Raw genomic sequence first — 15,080 nt, forward strand, 5'->3', positions numbered from 1 at the left:
TTTCCGCACCGTTTTGATTTTAAAAACAAAAACCCAGTAAGAACCTTTCTCCTCAGGCGGTGTTTCCACACAGGTACGTTTCTGACGATGCACCCAGCTTTCCGGAAGTTGCTGCTCGGCTGGAGTTCCGCCCCGGCTTTGCGGTCCGCTTTTTCTCACGCCGGGTCGAACTCGGTTCGGTATCATGGAGGAGGCTGAAATGCAGCTGAAAGTGAAAAAGGGTAACAATGACGGCTACTTCCGGGTTATGTTACACTGAAATGAGTCCGGGGAGGAATGGGGGAAAGGGATGCTTGTTCTCTCCCCGTCCCTCCGGGTTGAGATTTGGGTGTTAATGGAGCAAAAGTAAAACTGGTTACGGCTCTTGGGTTGGCTTGCGGGATCCGTGCCTGGATAATTTCTGCCTACCGGGTGAAATAATTCCCACCGTTTTTAATTTTAATAGTGGGGGGGAAATGGCTCTGTTAACAGTATAGATCAGGCATCTTCTCCCAAGGTAGAAATGGGACAGGGGATTTCTGTTGCATTGAATGAGACAGATTTCATTTTTATTGTTCTGGTCTGGCTCTGCAAGCGTTTTCATCCTACCTGGGCTGGTCTCAAACGAGCAGTTGCAGCTGGCTAATGCATGGATAGGAGACCACTCAGTGATTCCAGAAAAGTAGGTTGACCTGAGAGTGGAGAAAGGCAATGGCAAGCTAACTGTTGTGCCAAGAAGTTGTGGTGGCCAAGAAGGAAAGAAACAAGCTAGAGCAGTGATGGCGAAACATTTCAGCACCGAGTGCCCAAACCAAAATGTGCCTGCATAGGCACGTGCCAGAGTGCCAGAAACCCGAAGACTAACTGGCTACTGCACATGCATGCGCTGGCCAGCTGGACTCATTTCTGGCATACGCATGTGTGCCATCCAACTGGTCTTTATGCACGCCTGAGCACCAAAAACCCAAAGACCAGCTGGCTGATATGTGCCATATGATATATTTTGGGGGCATTTTGGACCGTTTTTCAGGCCGTTTTCAGGCTGTTTTCAGGTTATTTTTCAGACCGTTTTTGGTTATTTTCGAGCTGTTTTTTGGGCCAAAAATAGCCTGGAAACAGCCCGAAAAACAGCCTAAAATGCCCCCCGAAATGGGCTGTTTTGGGGCTATTTTCAGGCTGTTTCCTAGCACTCCACCGCTCATGGACCAGCTGGCTGACGCACCAGAAACTAGAAGAGCAACTGATGACGGCACATTTGCCCACAGGGAAGGCTCTGCATGCCACTTCTGGCACACGTGCCATAAGTTCGCCATCATGGAGCTAGAGCTTAAGGAGAAATTTCCAACGGTGAGAGCAGACTACCAATGAAGTAACTTCAGAAGTTGTGCTCCCATCACTGGAGGCTTTCAAAATGAGACTGGACAACCATTTGTCTAAAATGGTATATGGTCCCCTGCTTGAGCAGGGGGTTGGACTAGCAGACCTCCAAGGTCCCTTCCCACTCTATTATTTTGCGTTCTAAGTTCCCAGCAGTTGAGCTTAAACCCAACTCTTTTTGTTTTAAAAAGGTGCAGCTTGAAAGTCTGCATGTTTCTCCAGAAGCATTCTCCAGGCCTGAAGAGTGTTCGAAGACTACAGTTAGTCCAAAATGCAGCCGCGCGAGCGATACTGGGTGTACCTAGATACGCCCATGTTACACCCATCCTCCGCGAGCTGCACTGGCTCCCTATTGGTCTCCAAACGCGCTTCAAGGTGCTAGTCGTTACTTTTAAAGCCCTACATGGTTTAGGACCTGGCTACCTAAGAGACCGCCTCCTGCCACATACCTCCCAACGACCAACTAGATCTCACAGGTTGGGCCTCCTCCGGGTGCCGTCGACCGGACAATGCCGGCTGGCGGCCCCCCGGAGGAGGGCCTTCTCTGTAGCTGCGCCGGGCCTGTGGAACGATCTACCTGTAGAGATCCAGACCCTTACCACTCTCCCGGCCTTCTGAAAAGCCACCAAGACCTGGCTGTTCCGGCAGGCCTGGGGCTGTTGATCAATGTCCAGCCCCACTCAGACAGAATGGATGGTGTGCAATTTTAACAACTGTATTTTTACCTTTAATTTTTAAAATGTTTTTATCTTGTCTGTAAGCCGCCCAGAGTCCCAAGGGAGTGGGCGGCATACAAATTTTATTAAATTTCAAATTTCAAGTAAAATCAGCTAGAAAGAGCAGGATTTACTCCCTGATTAGTGTTTTAACCTTAGAAAAGAGCATGCTGGGGACTCAGTTCTCAACTGTTCAGTTGCAGTCTCTGCACCTGTGAACCTCTGCTCACAGGTTCATTATGAGCATAAAGGGATTGGGCCACATTGATCTGACCTACGCTTAAAGATACATTTTAATCATAATAGTATTGAGAATTCCAGCTACATTTGGGAAACTGGCTGAGTGAGTTTGGCCCAATTGCTTTCTCTCAGCCCAACCTTCCTCACAGGGTTGTTATGGGAAAGATAGGAGGCAGGGAGCATTAGGTATGTTTGCTGCTCTGAGTTACTTGTTTTAAAAAAGCAGATACAAATATCATATTTAAGTATGTTTGCCACTTTGAGTTATATATAAAAATCAGGATAAAAATGTAATAATAATACAGCTTACATGCTGCAATAATACTTCTAAGACCATCAAACATCAACATCTGACTATCCCAGGTCCTTGGGATGGACTTGATAGGGGGACAAAAATGCCAAATCCAGTCTGAACATCTGGCTGACTGTGCGACAAACCAAAACAACTGAAGTATGAAAGATTCACATTCACTATCACCCTCCTGGATTCCTTTTCTGTTTTCCAATTTCACTTCTCTCCTTTTGCATCAATGTTCATCTATCATTCTGAACCAATGGTCTTTTTTAGACTGCCGTCCACCTTAACTTTTTGGGGGGTTCTGGTTAGTTTTTACACTTTGGAATTTTCTCCAAGCCTAAACATTCCTTTCTTGTATCGGTGGCCTGAAGTCATGACAAGTATTATTTGAACCCTGGTTTTTTTCTCCCGGTGTGGAAGCAAAACAGAGGAAAAATATGCTTTCTTTTCTCCTTATAGTGACAGACAAGTTTACAGAGAGCATGTATGTCCTAGCCAATGAACCTTCTGTTGCATTGTATCGGCTTCAAGAACATGTCAGGCGGTCTCTCCCAGAACTGGCCGAACACAAAGTAAGATGTGATCTGAACTGTAAATGAGAATGGATGTAGTGTCATTTCATGTGTGTGTGTGTGTGTGTGTGTGTGTTTGTGTGTGTGTGTGTTCGTTCCAGCATAACTCTGGAACTCCTCCAGAAATTTCAACGAAACTTGGTACACAGATGACTTACTCTCTGGAAACAAATAATGTGGGGGTAAGACACCCCTAACACCCCTCGGGATGTGTGTTCTGTTAAGATACAGCCTGTTGTGCCTTAAAATATCTTCTACTGTACTGCCTTAAAATGGCTTCCACTGTACAGCACAGTGGAGTTGCCATGGTAACGGCTTCACAGTACTCCATAAGGGGACTCCCTCTGGTAAGGGGAAAATCCAACATTAGAAATTACGTTTGGTTCGGACATTTGTGAATGTCTAATACAGGATTGGGATAAACAAATACCCAGGCAACGCCAGGTTAACAACTAGTAGTCTATAAGCCAAGGTGGCGCAGTGGTTAAATGCAGCACTGCAGGCTACTGCTAGATCAGCAGGTCAGCGGTTCAAATCTCACCGGCTCAGGGTTGACTCAGCCTTCCATCCTTCCGAGGTGGGTAAAATGAGGACCCAGATTGTTGGGGGCAATATGCTGACTCCCTGTAAACCGCTTAGAGAGGCCTGAAAGGCCTATGAAGCGGTATATAAGTCTACTGCTATTGCTATTGCTATTGCTATAAAACCTATTCTGTTACAGATAGGATTTAGAGGCTGAGACGTTTAACTATTCCTCCATACTTTGTAATTACTCGCAGGCAGAAAAGTAGTATATTGGGGAAAGGGAAACTGGACATTTTATGCCATTATACGTTAGTTTTCAGCGTGCAAAGTATCAGACCAATGTAGAGGCAGCTATGAGAAGTGATTATGTTTATGCATATCTGCAAATTGAAGTCTTCTGGAAGGTCTTGCTATCCCTTGAAGAAAGCAAGGTAGCGTTTCAAAAGGAACTTTTATCGGAAGATAGTGATAGCAAGGAGAATAGGCAGGATCTAAAGTTCTGGGGCAAAAACAAAAGGTTAGGTTAAAAGTTATTCGTCAAAACCCCACTCCACCGCTCAGTCCGACGTGAGCCAATCCCCAGGTGTGAAGTTGTTGTGAGAACTCCAAGTTATTGTGAGAACCTCAAGCTGAGAAGATAAGAAGCTGGACTCTCCTCTCTTCGGAGCTGGGACAAAACAGATGGCCCCAGGCTCATCCCTCCCACTCCCAGGAAGTTACAACAAAGTGAATAAGGACCAAAGCAAGTGACAGAGCATAAAAATACCAAGGCTCCCCCCTCTAGGCTGAATGGCAGCATCCCAATAGGGATCTATGGGGACCTGACATCTCCAGAGCATTTTCTGTAATGGAGAAGTACTAGGCTTTAAGGCCTGATGATATATATATGGCCTTTTATCAGTCTGGGCTTCTTACATTGCTAAGAAGAACGTGGTAAAATGCCCCTATGAGAGAGGGAGCACTACCAGCTTCTTTGAAAGAGTCATTAATTAGTCTACTCCTGAAAAATAAGGCAAATTAAGAAGCAGCAGGTCGTCCTTTCACATCCTATTGGTTAAATACTCGTGGATCATGTCCAAATTGTTTGGGATGCAACCAGTTTTCTATATCAACTCCATCCAATTTCTTTGGAAGAAACTCAAAAAATACTCACCTTAAGAAGCTGCTTATCCCTTCTGGATAATTATATTAGAGAAAGCTCTATCTTCACTTACAATAGCAGAGTTGGAAGGGACTTTGGAGGTCCTCTAGTCCAATCCCCTGCTTAGGCAGGAAACCCTACACCATTTCAGACAAATGGCTATCCAACATCTTCTTAAAGACTTCCAGTGTTGGGGCATTCACAACTTCTGGAGGCAAGCTGTTCCACTGATTAATTGTTCTAATTGTCAGGCAATTTCTCCTCAGTTCTAAGTTGCTTCTCTCCTTGATTAGTTTCCACCCATGGCTTCTTGTTCTACCCTCAGGTGCCTTGGAGAATAGTTTGACTCCCTCTTCTTTGTGGCAACCCCTGAGATATTGGAACACTGCTATCATGTCTCCCGTAGTCCTTTTTTTCATTAAACTAGATATACCCAGTTCCTGCAACTGTTCTCCATGTGTTTTAGTCTCCAGTCCCCTAATCATCTTTGTTGCTCTTCTCTGCACTCTTTCTAGAGTCTCCACATCTTTTCTACATCATGGCGACCAAAACTGAATGCCGTATTCCAAGTGTGGCCTTGCCAAGGCCTTATAAAGTGGTATTAAGACTTCACGTGATCTTGATTCTATCCCTCTGTTTATGTAGCCTAGAACTGTGTTGGCTTTTTTGGCAGCTGCTGCACACGGCTGGCTCCTATTTAAATGGTTGCCAATAGGACTCCAAGATCCCTCTCACAGTTACTACTATTGAGCAAGGTACCACCTATACTGTACCTGTGCATTTCGTTTTTCTTGCCTAAATGTAGAACCTTACTCTTTTCACCATTGAATTTCATTTTTTCTTCTTCTCCTTCTTGACCTCTTGGTTTCCCTTTGCTTTCTTTTGAATGTGTCCCTGTTACTTAACTATATTGTTAATACTCGTATTCAGCGTGTTGAATTTGTATTTTACCGATAAAGAAATAACGGGAGACTAGTATAGATCTATTTCAAGCTATTTACCTCTCGTCAACTAGCCGTGCCCTTTCCAGGATTCGAACTCTTATTCAGCATTAACTAAACAGTGATGGGAGAAATTACAGGTAGTCCTTGACTTGCAACAGTTCGCTTAATGACCGTTCTAACTTACAACAGCACTGAAAAAAGCGACCTATGACCGTTGTTCACATTTATAACTGTAGCAGCATCTCTGTGGACGCATGATCAAAATTCAGAGGCTTGGCAGCTGACTCATACTTATGACGATTGTAGCACCCCCGGGGTAACGTGATCACCTTTTCCGACCTTCTGACAAGCAAAACACAGTGGGGAAACCAGATTCACTTAACAACCGTGTTATTAACTTAACATCTGTAGTGATTGACTTAATAACCGTGGCAAGCAAGTTTGTAAAATGGGGCAAAATTCACTGAACAAAGTCTCGCTTAACAATAGAAATTTGGGGGTCAATTGTGATCGTAAGTCGAGGACTACCTGTATTCTTCCATCCTTCAAAGCAATGGGAAAGAGGTTGTGTGGACTAATGTGGAAAATGGATGATACCTAGATAGAATATGAGAAAAAGTTACTCTTTTTAAAAAAAAATAGCAATAGCAATAGCAATTAGATTTATATACCGCTTCATAGGGCTTTCAGCCCTCTCTAAGCGGTTTACAGAGTCAGCATATTGCCCCCAACAACAATCTGGGTCCTCATTTCACCCACCTCGGAAGGATGGAAGGCTGAGTCAACCCTGAGCCGGTGAGATTTGAACCGCCGAACTGCCGAACTAGCAGTCAGCTGAAGTGGCCTGCAGTACTGCACTCTACCCACTGCGCCAAAAAGGAGAGAGTGAATTCCTTGCTTGACCAGAGCCATTGTATCTGCTCTTCTTCCATGCTTTGCATAATGTGGTTCACCTTTAAAGAGAATACAGATAGACCTCAACTTAACAACCATAATTGGGACCAGAATTTCTGGTGTTAAGCAAGGTGGTTTTTAAGGTGATTTTATGACCCTTTTTTCTACAGTTGCCAAGCAAATCAGCCCGGCTTCCCCCGTTGATTTTGCTTGTTGGAAGCCAGATGGAAAGGTCACAAATGATGGTCACATGAGCCTGAGATGATGCAAGCGTTGTAAATATATGCCGGTTGCCAAGCGCCTGGATTTTGATCACGTGATCTTGGGAACGCTCTGAAGGCTGCAAGTGCAGGAACTGGTCATAAATCACTGTTTAGGTGCCACTGTAACTTTGAATGGTCTCTAAACAAATAGTCCTCCGAGTCCCCCTCCGAGTCCCATCAGCCAGTCAATGTCGACTGGCAACCACGCGGAGGAGAGCCTTCTCTGTGGCAGCTCCGACCCTCTGGAACGAACTCCCCGTGGAGATTCGTACCCTCACCACCCTCCATACCTTCCGCATTGCCCTTAAAACCTGGCTGTCCCGACAGGCCTGGGGTTAAAGACCTTTACCCTACCCGAATAGTATGAATGTTGTGCTTTTAACGATGTATTGTCCTATATGTAACTTGGTTTGTCCTCCCCTCCCCTTGAACTGTGAGCCGCCCTGAGTCCCCCCAGGGAAAAGGGCGGCATACAAATATTAATAAATACCAAAAAAATACCAAATAGTTGTAAGTTGAGGTTTACGTGTAGCGTGACAAATATGTACATGTTCTATAAAAGTCAAAAGCTTAAGGGGAAAGCTTACCAAAGGTAAATCCACCCCATTTTTTTTCGTTTTGCATTTCTGCACAGGACACAAATGGTGACAGAAGGTACCAGAAAGTTTTATAGCAATAGCCATAGCACTCAAGACTTATTATACCACTTCATAGTGCTTTACAGCCCTCTCTAAGCGGCTTTAGAGTCAGCATATTGCCCCCAACAATCTGGGGCCTCATTTGACTGACATCGGAAGGATGAAAGTTTGAGTCAGCCTTGAGCCGATCAGGATCGAACTCCTGGCAGTGAGCAGAATTAGCCTGCAATACTGCATTCCAACCACTGTGCCACCAGGGCTCTTGTGCTTCTCTCGACCTGGCAAAAAATCAGCTGTCCTTTCTCTTTGCAGGCTGACATGCAGAGCTGGGAAGAACAGAGTCAAGGAGCCATTTACACCGTAGAATATGCCTGCAGGTGACTGCCCTTAAAAACTCATTTAATATATACTAATATATGTTTAAAGGTTGACACATATGCAACTATTAAAAATGGGGGTGGGGGAAAATGGTGGAAGAGGGAATTTAAGATGTAACTACAGAACTGGGTTCGCTGTAACGCCATCCCGAAAATACTCTGGATTAAAGATGTAAATATAACAACGAAAAGGAGGAATGGAGAGAGGAGTAGAGGGAAGGGTAGGAAGAAGAGAGGAGAAAGGAGAGGGAAAGAAGAAAGGGGAAAGGAGAGGAAGACATGGAGGGGAGTAAGAGTAAGAGAGAGGGGAGGAAAGGGAAGAAGAGGGGAGGGTTTGTGGAAAGGAAGGGGAAGTAGAGAAGGGAAAGGAGAGGAGGAAAGAAGAAAGAGGAGAGAAAAAGGGAGGGAAGGAAGAAGGAGGAGAGTTGTTATAAAAGCAACCTCAATTATATTTTTAACTTTAGGAGGAGGAAAGACTGTTATAAATATTTAAAAAATAACACATATTATTAATGAGAGTTATGAGATTGTATATTTGTGAATGTGTGTATGAGAAATAAAAAAAACTTTTTTCAAACCCCTCCCCCTCATTTTTAACCATTCTAACCACTGCGCCCCCACGAGAAATACTCTTCTTTCTGTCCCCTTATTCCTGGATTTCTGAGACTGGGACACTCTGGATCCCCCCTTTCCCCAACTCCTGTGACTCTAACCAGGTGCTTTCCCTCCTCTCCAGTGCCATCAAGAACATGAAGGACAGTAGCATGTATTTCAAGAACATCGAAGGGCTCCTGAGACATGCCATTGCCGTCAAAGATCGGTTGAATTCTGCACGGAGGTAGCCCTGGAGATCCAGATCTGGGAAAACTCCATGGCCATCCTCTCTATTTAGGGAGAGAAGCTTCAGATGCCAAGGGGAAGCCGCTCTACACACCAATGCGACCAAGATACGTTTATATTAACCAGTCTCCAGGTTTAATCACTTTGTAACATCAATAATTACTGTTAATTTAACTACAAGCAAAGAACATATATTAGCAATACTTCATTTCCAAGGAAGAAACGCTGTAGCCGAGTTCTTATTGTGTCCTGGTCTTGTACAAGAGCTGGGATGAGACCGGATTGGCTTGGTGGAGTAAGTGGGTGGGGAGAGAATGCACGGAATCCCATTATATCGAGCCAAACTATTGGCCTAAGTAGCTCATGATGGATGGGAAGTTGGTCACATCTCTCCTGAGCCTCCGATGTGCCAGCTCTACTTGGAAATCTCAGATTTTGAACCTCTTCTACTTGCATAACAAGTGTTGTGCCTTTTGTACTGGCTGCCTATTCTTCCAGTTCTACCCGCTCCATCTTCTCCTCTCCTTCCCTTTTTCAAGATGTCCCAAGTGCTTTTCCTTCTGTTCTCACAGACAAAGGGAGATTTTTGCCATCTCCTGCAGGCAATCTTAGATTTAAGATGACCCCCACTACTCCGCCCTACACAAGGGAAGGTTAAAAGAGACAAACCAGGCTACCGAATTCAGCCCCTCCCAGTTCAAGCTCAGTTATGTAGAAGAAGGCTTCCGTTTTCTCCGTCCGACAAATACATATAATGAGATTTCAGAAGGGTAAAGATGTTAACTGGGAATGCAGCCAGTCACTTGTGCTGCAGGGACCAACATCATCCCAAGTTTGACTTCGATTCTTAGCATGCTCATTCTATTTTACACAGAGCTCTTCTCACACTGAACCTAATGGGTTTCTGGTTCTGTATGAAGAGTTGGCCAGACCTCATTTGTGTATCTGGTGAGAGCCCACTTTTCCAAGGACTGCATCAATGCCTTCCATCCACTTTTCATGGTCTCCAAAGCCCCCCCCCCCCAAACTTCAAGGAATGAAAATCAGAGACTCCTCTCTTACCCTTTTGAAGTGGGGATCACAACCCACTGAAAGTGTAGGAATCCATGCAGTTGGATGGATGTCATTAAAAGGAAAAAATCCTCCCCCATTTTCTCAGGGGAAAATGTCCAAAGTACTCGTGACAGCTCCCTACTGTCCCAGCTCTTACCCTTTCCCCAGTGGTGGGATTCAAATTATTTAAAAACCGGTTCTCTGCCCCAATGATTTCTTCCAACAACCAGTTCACCAAACTGCTCAGAAAGTTAACAACCGGTTCTCCCGAAGTGGTGCGAAATGGCTGAATTCCACCACTGCCTTTTCCCTCCCCCCCACAAAATAATAATAATAATAATAATAATAATAATAATAATAATAATAAAAGTCAACCCTAGCCACGGAACAAGTGTCCAGTTAGACCAGGTGACCTCCCGCGATTTGGAATTATGGAATTTATGCTCCTTTTTCAGCAATAGCACAAGGACGTTGAGCTAAGCTTCATATATAGTCCTTGTTATTTATGGTGTGTACTTGCCGGGGTTTTTTTAGTGTCAGGGTTAGGGAAAGTTTTTCGAAATATTCTGTTGATGCTTTAGCGTCAGGAATTTTGCAGGGTAAGTCCAGATAGTGCTTTTCAGCCATTATTATGAGGCTGTGAATTTTCTCTCTTTCCACTCAAGTGGAAAATTCTGTTTGAAATTCTGAGTGCCCTTTGCATATGCGTGTTTCTCCTTGGACAGGCCTTCATTCCATGTTTTTGCTTATGTCAATGTATGGTTAATGGTTCTGACTAACATCACTAAAGGTGTGTCATTCATGACTTGAGGTGAGGTTTGTGTTGCAGGCATTGGCTCTCCTGAATCCTAATCGGTACAGCTTTCGGTACGGCACATGAACGGATTCACAAAATGATATGATGTTGGCGTTCCGTCTTCATCAGGGGTGTTAAACTCAATTTCATTGAGGGCCATTTGACCTCCAGGGGGGGAACTTGGGGAGGGAGTGGCCCGTTCGACATCATTCATGTCGGGTTGCCTGTGGCAGCCCGAGCACTCTGCCAGCAAAACAGGCTTCCGAGCTCTGTTTTTGGCTGCAATGGCCCCCTGCAACTCTCTTTCATTGAGGGCCGCATCAGGGTTGTTTGACCTCCGGGGGGGGGGGGATGGCAGGGGTGTGGCCCACGCGACATCACCCACGCCACAGGCAACCCGAGTGCTCTGCCGGCAAAACAGGCTTCAGAGCTCCGTTTTCGGCTGCAATGGCCTCCTGCAACTCTGTTTCATTGAGGGCCGCATCAGGGTTGTGTTTGACCTCAGTGGGGAGGGGATGGCGGGGGTGTGGCCCACGCGACATCACTCATGCCACAGGCAACCCGAGCGCTCTGCCAGCAAAACAGACTTCCGAGTTCCGTTTTTGGCTGCAATGGCCTCCTGCAACTCTCTTTCATTGAGGGCTGCATCAGGGTTGTGTTTGATCTCGGGGTGGGAGGATGGTGGGGGTGTGGCCCACTCGATGTCACTCGTGTCAGGGTCGCCTGTAGCAGCCCAAGAGCTCTGCCAACAAAAACAGGCTTCCGAGCTCCGTTTTTGGCTGCAATGGCCTCCTGCAACTCTCCTTTATTGAGGGCCGCATCAGGGTTGTGTTTGATGTCGGGGGGGGGGGAGTGTGGCCCACTCGATGTCATTCGTGTCAGGGTCGCCTGTAGCAGCCCAAGAGCTCTGCCAACAAAACCCGGCTTCGAGCTCCGTTTTTGGCTGCAATGGCCTCCTGCAACTCTCTACCAGCGAAAATGGAGCTCGGGGAGGCAGGGGGACATGTTGCCCTCGCAAGCTCCATTTTCGTTGGTAGAAGCACCATGGGCCAGTCCTTCAATTTTTCCAGGGCGGCCCCGGAAATGTAAGCACCCCAAGGGCCAGATCCAGATCCTGGGCTTTGAGTTTGACACCCCTTGGTCTTCACTGTAATCAGAAAATTTATCTAGTCTTCAATTCAGTACAGACAGTCCCCACGTTCAAAGCTATAACGGACTCCCCGAAACTACTTGCAGCCCAGTTTTGAAATTAGGACAGCTGCACATACATACAGCCCCTCTGGTGATGTGATCATGATTTGTACACTTGGCAACCAGCTCACCTTTGCAGCATCCCATGGCGGTGTGACCATGATGGTTTGTTTTGTTTTGTTTTTACAAATTTTGCTACTTTCCAGGACTTCCAGTTTCTGGCAAAAAAAAAAAAAAAAAACCCTCATTGTGTAAAATGTATTAGCTTAATAACACCACCACAAAAAAGTTTAAAAACTCGGTTGGGCCATGTAATGCCTCAAACTTACGATGGTAATTCTGGGCTCAATTATAGTCATAAGTCAAGGACTACCAGCGGTCTCCAACCTTTCCAGCTCAACACACTGGCGGAGGCAGCAGGGGGGTGGGGAAGAGGGCATGGTTACACGTGTGCAGCTTCATGTGTGTGCACTTCAGAGGTGGGTTCCTACCAGTTCGCACCTATTTGGTAGAACCGGTTAGTCAAATCTACCGAACCGGTTAGAAGAGGTTCCACCAGTGGACCCGGAAAGCAGGCCACACCTACAGAAGAGGTTCCAATTTTTTTTGAAACCCACCACTGGTCCTTGGATATGATTATTCTACACTATCATGCTCATATTTATAAAACTGAGTGCCTCTGTGAAAGGTAAGGATGACTGCTGCGTTTGTGGTGCAATCAGAACATTGCGTGTGTTGAAGTTGTTTTAACGCAAACCAAAGATGCCTTTTAAAAAACAAGTTTACATCATATTCTTATGCATGCCAGTGCTGTGTGTGAGGTAATTTACGGTGGTTCTGACAAGTGTTGGCATCTTCATATCCGGTCACATGGGCAGCAAGCCACTTCCATCCGGCCACATGGGCAGCAAGCCACTCCCACAAAGGAGGCCACACCCACAGAGTAGATTCGAACAATTTTTGAAACCCACCACTGGTGCACTTGCCCACCAGTTCCGCAGCCCAGTTCCGAATGGGGTATGGACCAACACGGCTGGGGACCCCTGACCTATACAGCCCACTTTCCTTTACTAGTGTGAGTCCCATGTTATTGTAGCCAGTCTCAATAAAATGTAGTTCTAGTCGCCTTATGGAGCTGATTTTTCTGGTCTGTTCTACCCAGTGGAGCTGACCCTAATCTCCTTTTACAAGGGAATCAAAACACGCTTGTTCCCCACTTCTTACCAATGAATGAGAAAACACATGAAGTTATCAAGCTACTATACTTTTCAGAGTACAAGATGCACCTTCCCCCCCCCCCCCTATAATATAGGGCTGGAAGGGATTTAGAGGTCATCTACTCCAACCCTGTCCAGCAGGACATTGTTAAAGTGAGATCCCGTCTTTTGATCGCCCAGTTACATTACTACATAGCCATGCCCACCTAGTCACATGACCCACCACCACCAAGCCACACCCACATAACCTGTAGCAAAAACATTTAGATTTCACCACTGAGCTGGAGAGAGCAAAACCTGGATGCATGGAGGTGAAACACTATTTTTTTTACTAGTTTTCATCTTCGAAATCTTGGTGTGTCTTATAGATTTAGATTTAGATTTAGATTTAGATTTTATTAATATTTGTAGGCCGCCCTTTTCCCTGAGGGGACTCAGGGTGGCTCACATAAAATCAGGGAGGGGGAATACAAAACAATGACGAAGACACATATAATAAAAGTAATAAGCAACATACATTCATCATTCGGGAGGGGCGGCTATCCTTGTCCCCAGGCCTGATGGGCTAGCCAGTTCTTAAGGGCTGTGCGGAAGGCCTGGACAGTGGCAAGGGTACGAATCTCCACGGGGAGTTCGTTCCAAAGGGTCGGGGCTACTACTGAGAAGGCCCTCCTCCTTGTGGTTGCCAGCCGGCACTGGCTGGCCGATGGAATACGGAGGAGGCCCAACCTGTGAGATCTAATTGGTCGCAGGGAGGTAATTGGCAGAAGGCGGTCTCTCAAGTATCCAGATCCACTACCATGCAGGGCTTTATGGGTGACTAATAGCACCTTGAAGCGCATCCGGAGATCGACAGGTAGCCAACGCAGCTCGCGGAGGATAGGTGTTATGTGGGTGAACCGAGGTGCACCCACAATCACTCGCGCGGCCGCGTTCTGTACTAGCTGAAGTCGCCGGATGCTCCTCAAGGGCAGCCCCATGTAGAGCACATTGCAGTATTCCAGCCTAGAGGTCACAAGGGCCCGAGTGACTGTTGTGAGTGCCTCCCGATTCAGGTAGGGTCGCAACTGGCGCACCAGGCGAACCTGGGCGAATGCCCCCCTGGTCACAGCCGTCAGGTGGTGGTCAAACGATAGCTGTGGATCCAGGAGGACTCCCAAGTTGCGAACCCTCTCTGAGGGGTGTAAAATTTGACCCCCCAGCCTGAGTGATGGAATATTGGTCGAATCTTTGGGAGGAAAACACAACAGCCACTCGGTCTTTTCTGGGTTGAGCACAAGCTTGTTAACCCTCATCCAGTCCATAACGGCCTCAAGGCCTCGGTTCATCACGTCTGCCGCTTCATTGAGTTGGCACGGGGCGGACAGATACAACTGGGTATCGTCCGCATATTGATGGTATCTGATCCCGTGCCTACGGATGATCTCTCCCAGCGGTTTCATGTAGATGTTGAATAGTAGGGGGGATAAGACCGAGCCCTGAGGCACCCCATATGTTAGGGGCCTAGGGGACGATCTCTGCCCCCCCACCAACACCGACTGCGACCTGTCCGAGAGGTAGGAGGAGAACCACCGCAACACGGTGCCTCCCACTCCCACCTCCCGCAGTCGTCGCAGAAGGATACCATGGTCGATGGTATCGAAAGCCGCTGAGAGGTCAAGGAGGACCAGGATGGAGGAATGTCCTCCATCTCTGGCTCTCCAGAGATCATCGGTCAATGCGACCAAAGCGGTTTCTGTGCTGTAACCGGGTCTGAAGCCTGACTGGAAGGGGTCGAGATAGTTTGCTTCCTCCAAGGACCGTTGGAGCTGGAAGGCCACCACCTTCTCAACAACCTTCCCAAGGAAGGGAAGGTTGGAGACTGGGCAATAGTTATTAAGAACAGCTGGATCCAGAGATGGCTTCTTTAGGAGGGGTCTCACCACCGCCGCTTTCAGTGCGGCGGGGAAGTTCCCCTCCCGAAGAGAGGCGGTAACAACCGCCTGGATCCAGCCTCGTGTCACCTCACTGCTGTTAGCA

The 15,080-nt window shown here is 46.6% G+C and overlaps 1 protein-coding gene across 1 annotated transcript; it reads left to right on the top strand.

The window, feature by feature from the left end:
• Window positions 1-138: 138 nt before the first annotated feature.
• Window positions 139-9,928, top strand: BORCS8 (BLOC-1 related complex subunit 8). Its single transcript, XM_032215431.1, has 4 exons — window positions 139-221; window positions 3,070-3,182; window positions 7,900-7,964; window positions 8,701-9,928. Exons 1-4 carry the CDS (start codon window positions 185-187, stop codon window positions 8,804-8,806), a joined length of 321 nt encoding a protein of 106 aa, XP_032071322.1. The 5' UTR covers window positions 139-184; the 3' UTR covers window positions 8,807-9,928.
• Window positions 9,929-15,080: the final 5,152 nt, after the last annotated feature.

The sequence above is a fragment of the Thamnophis elegans genome, chromosome 1 (genome assembly GCF_009769535.1).
Source record: "Thamnophis elegans isolate rThaEle1 chromosome 1, rThaEle1.pri, whole genome shotgun sequence".
Lineage (NCBI taxonomy): Eukaryota > Metazoa > Chordata > Lepidosauria > Squamata > Colubridae > Thamnophis > Thamnophis elegans.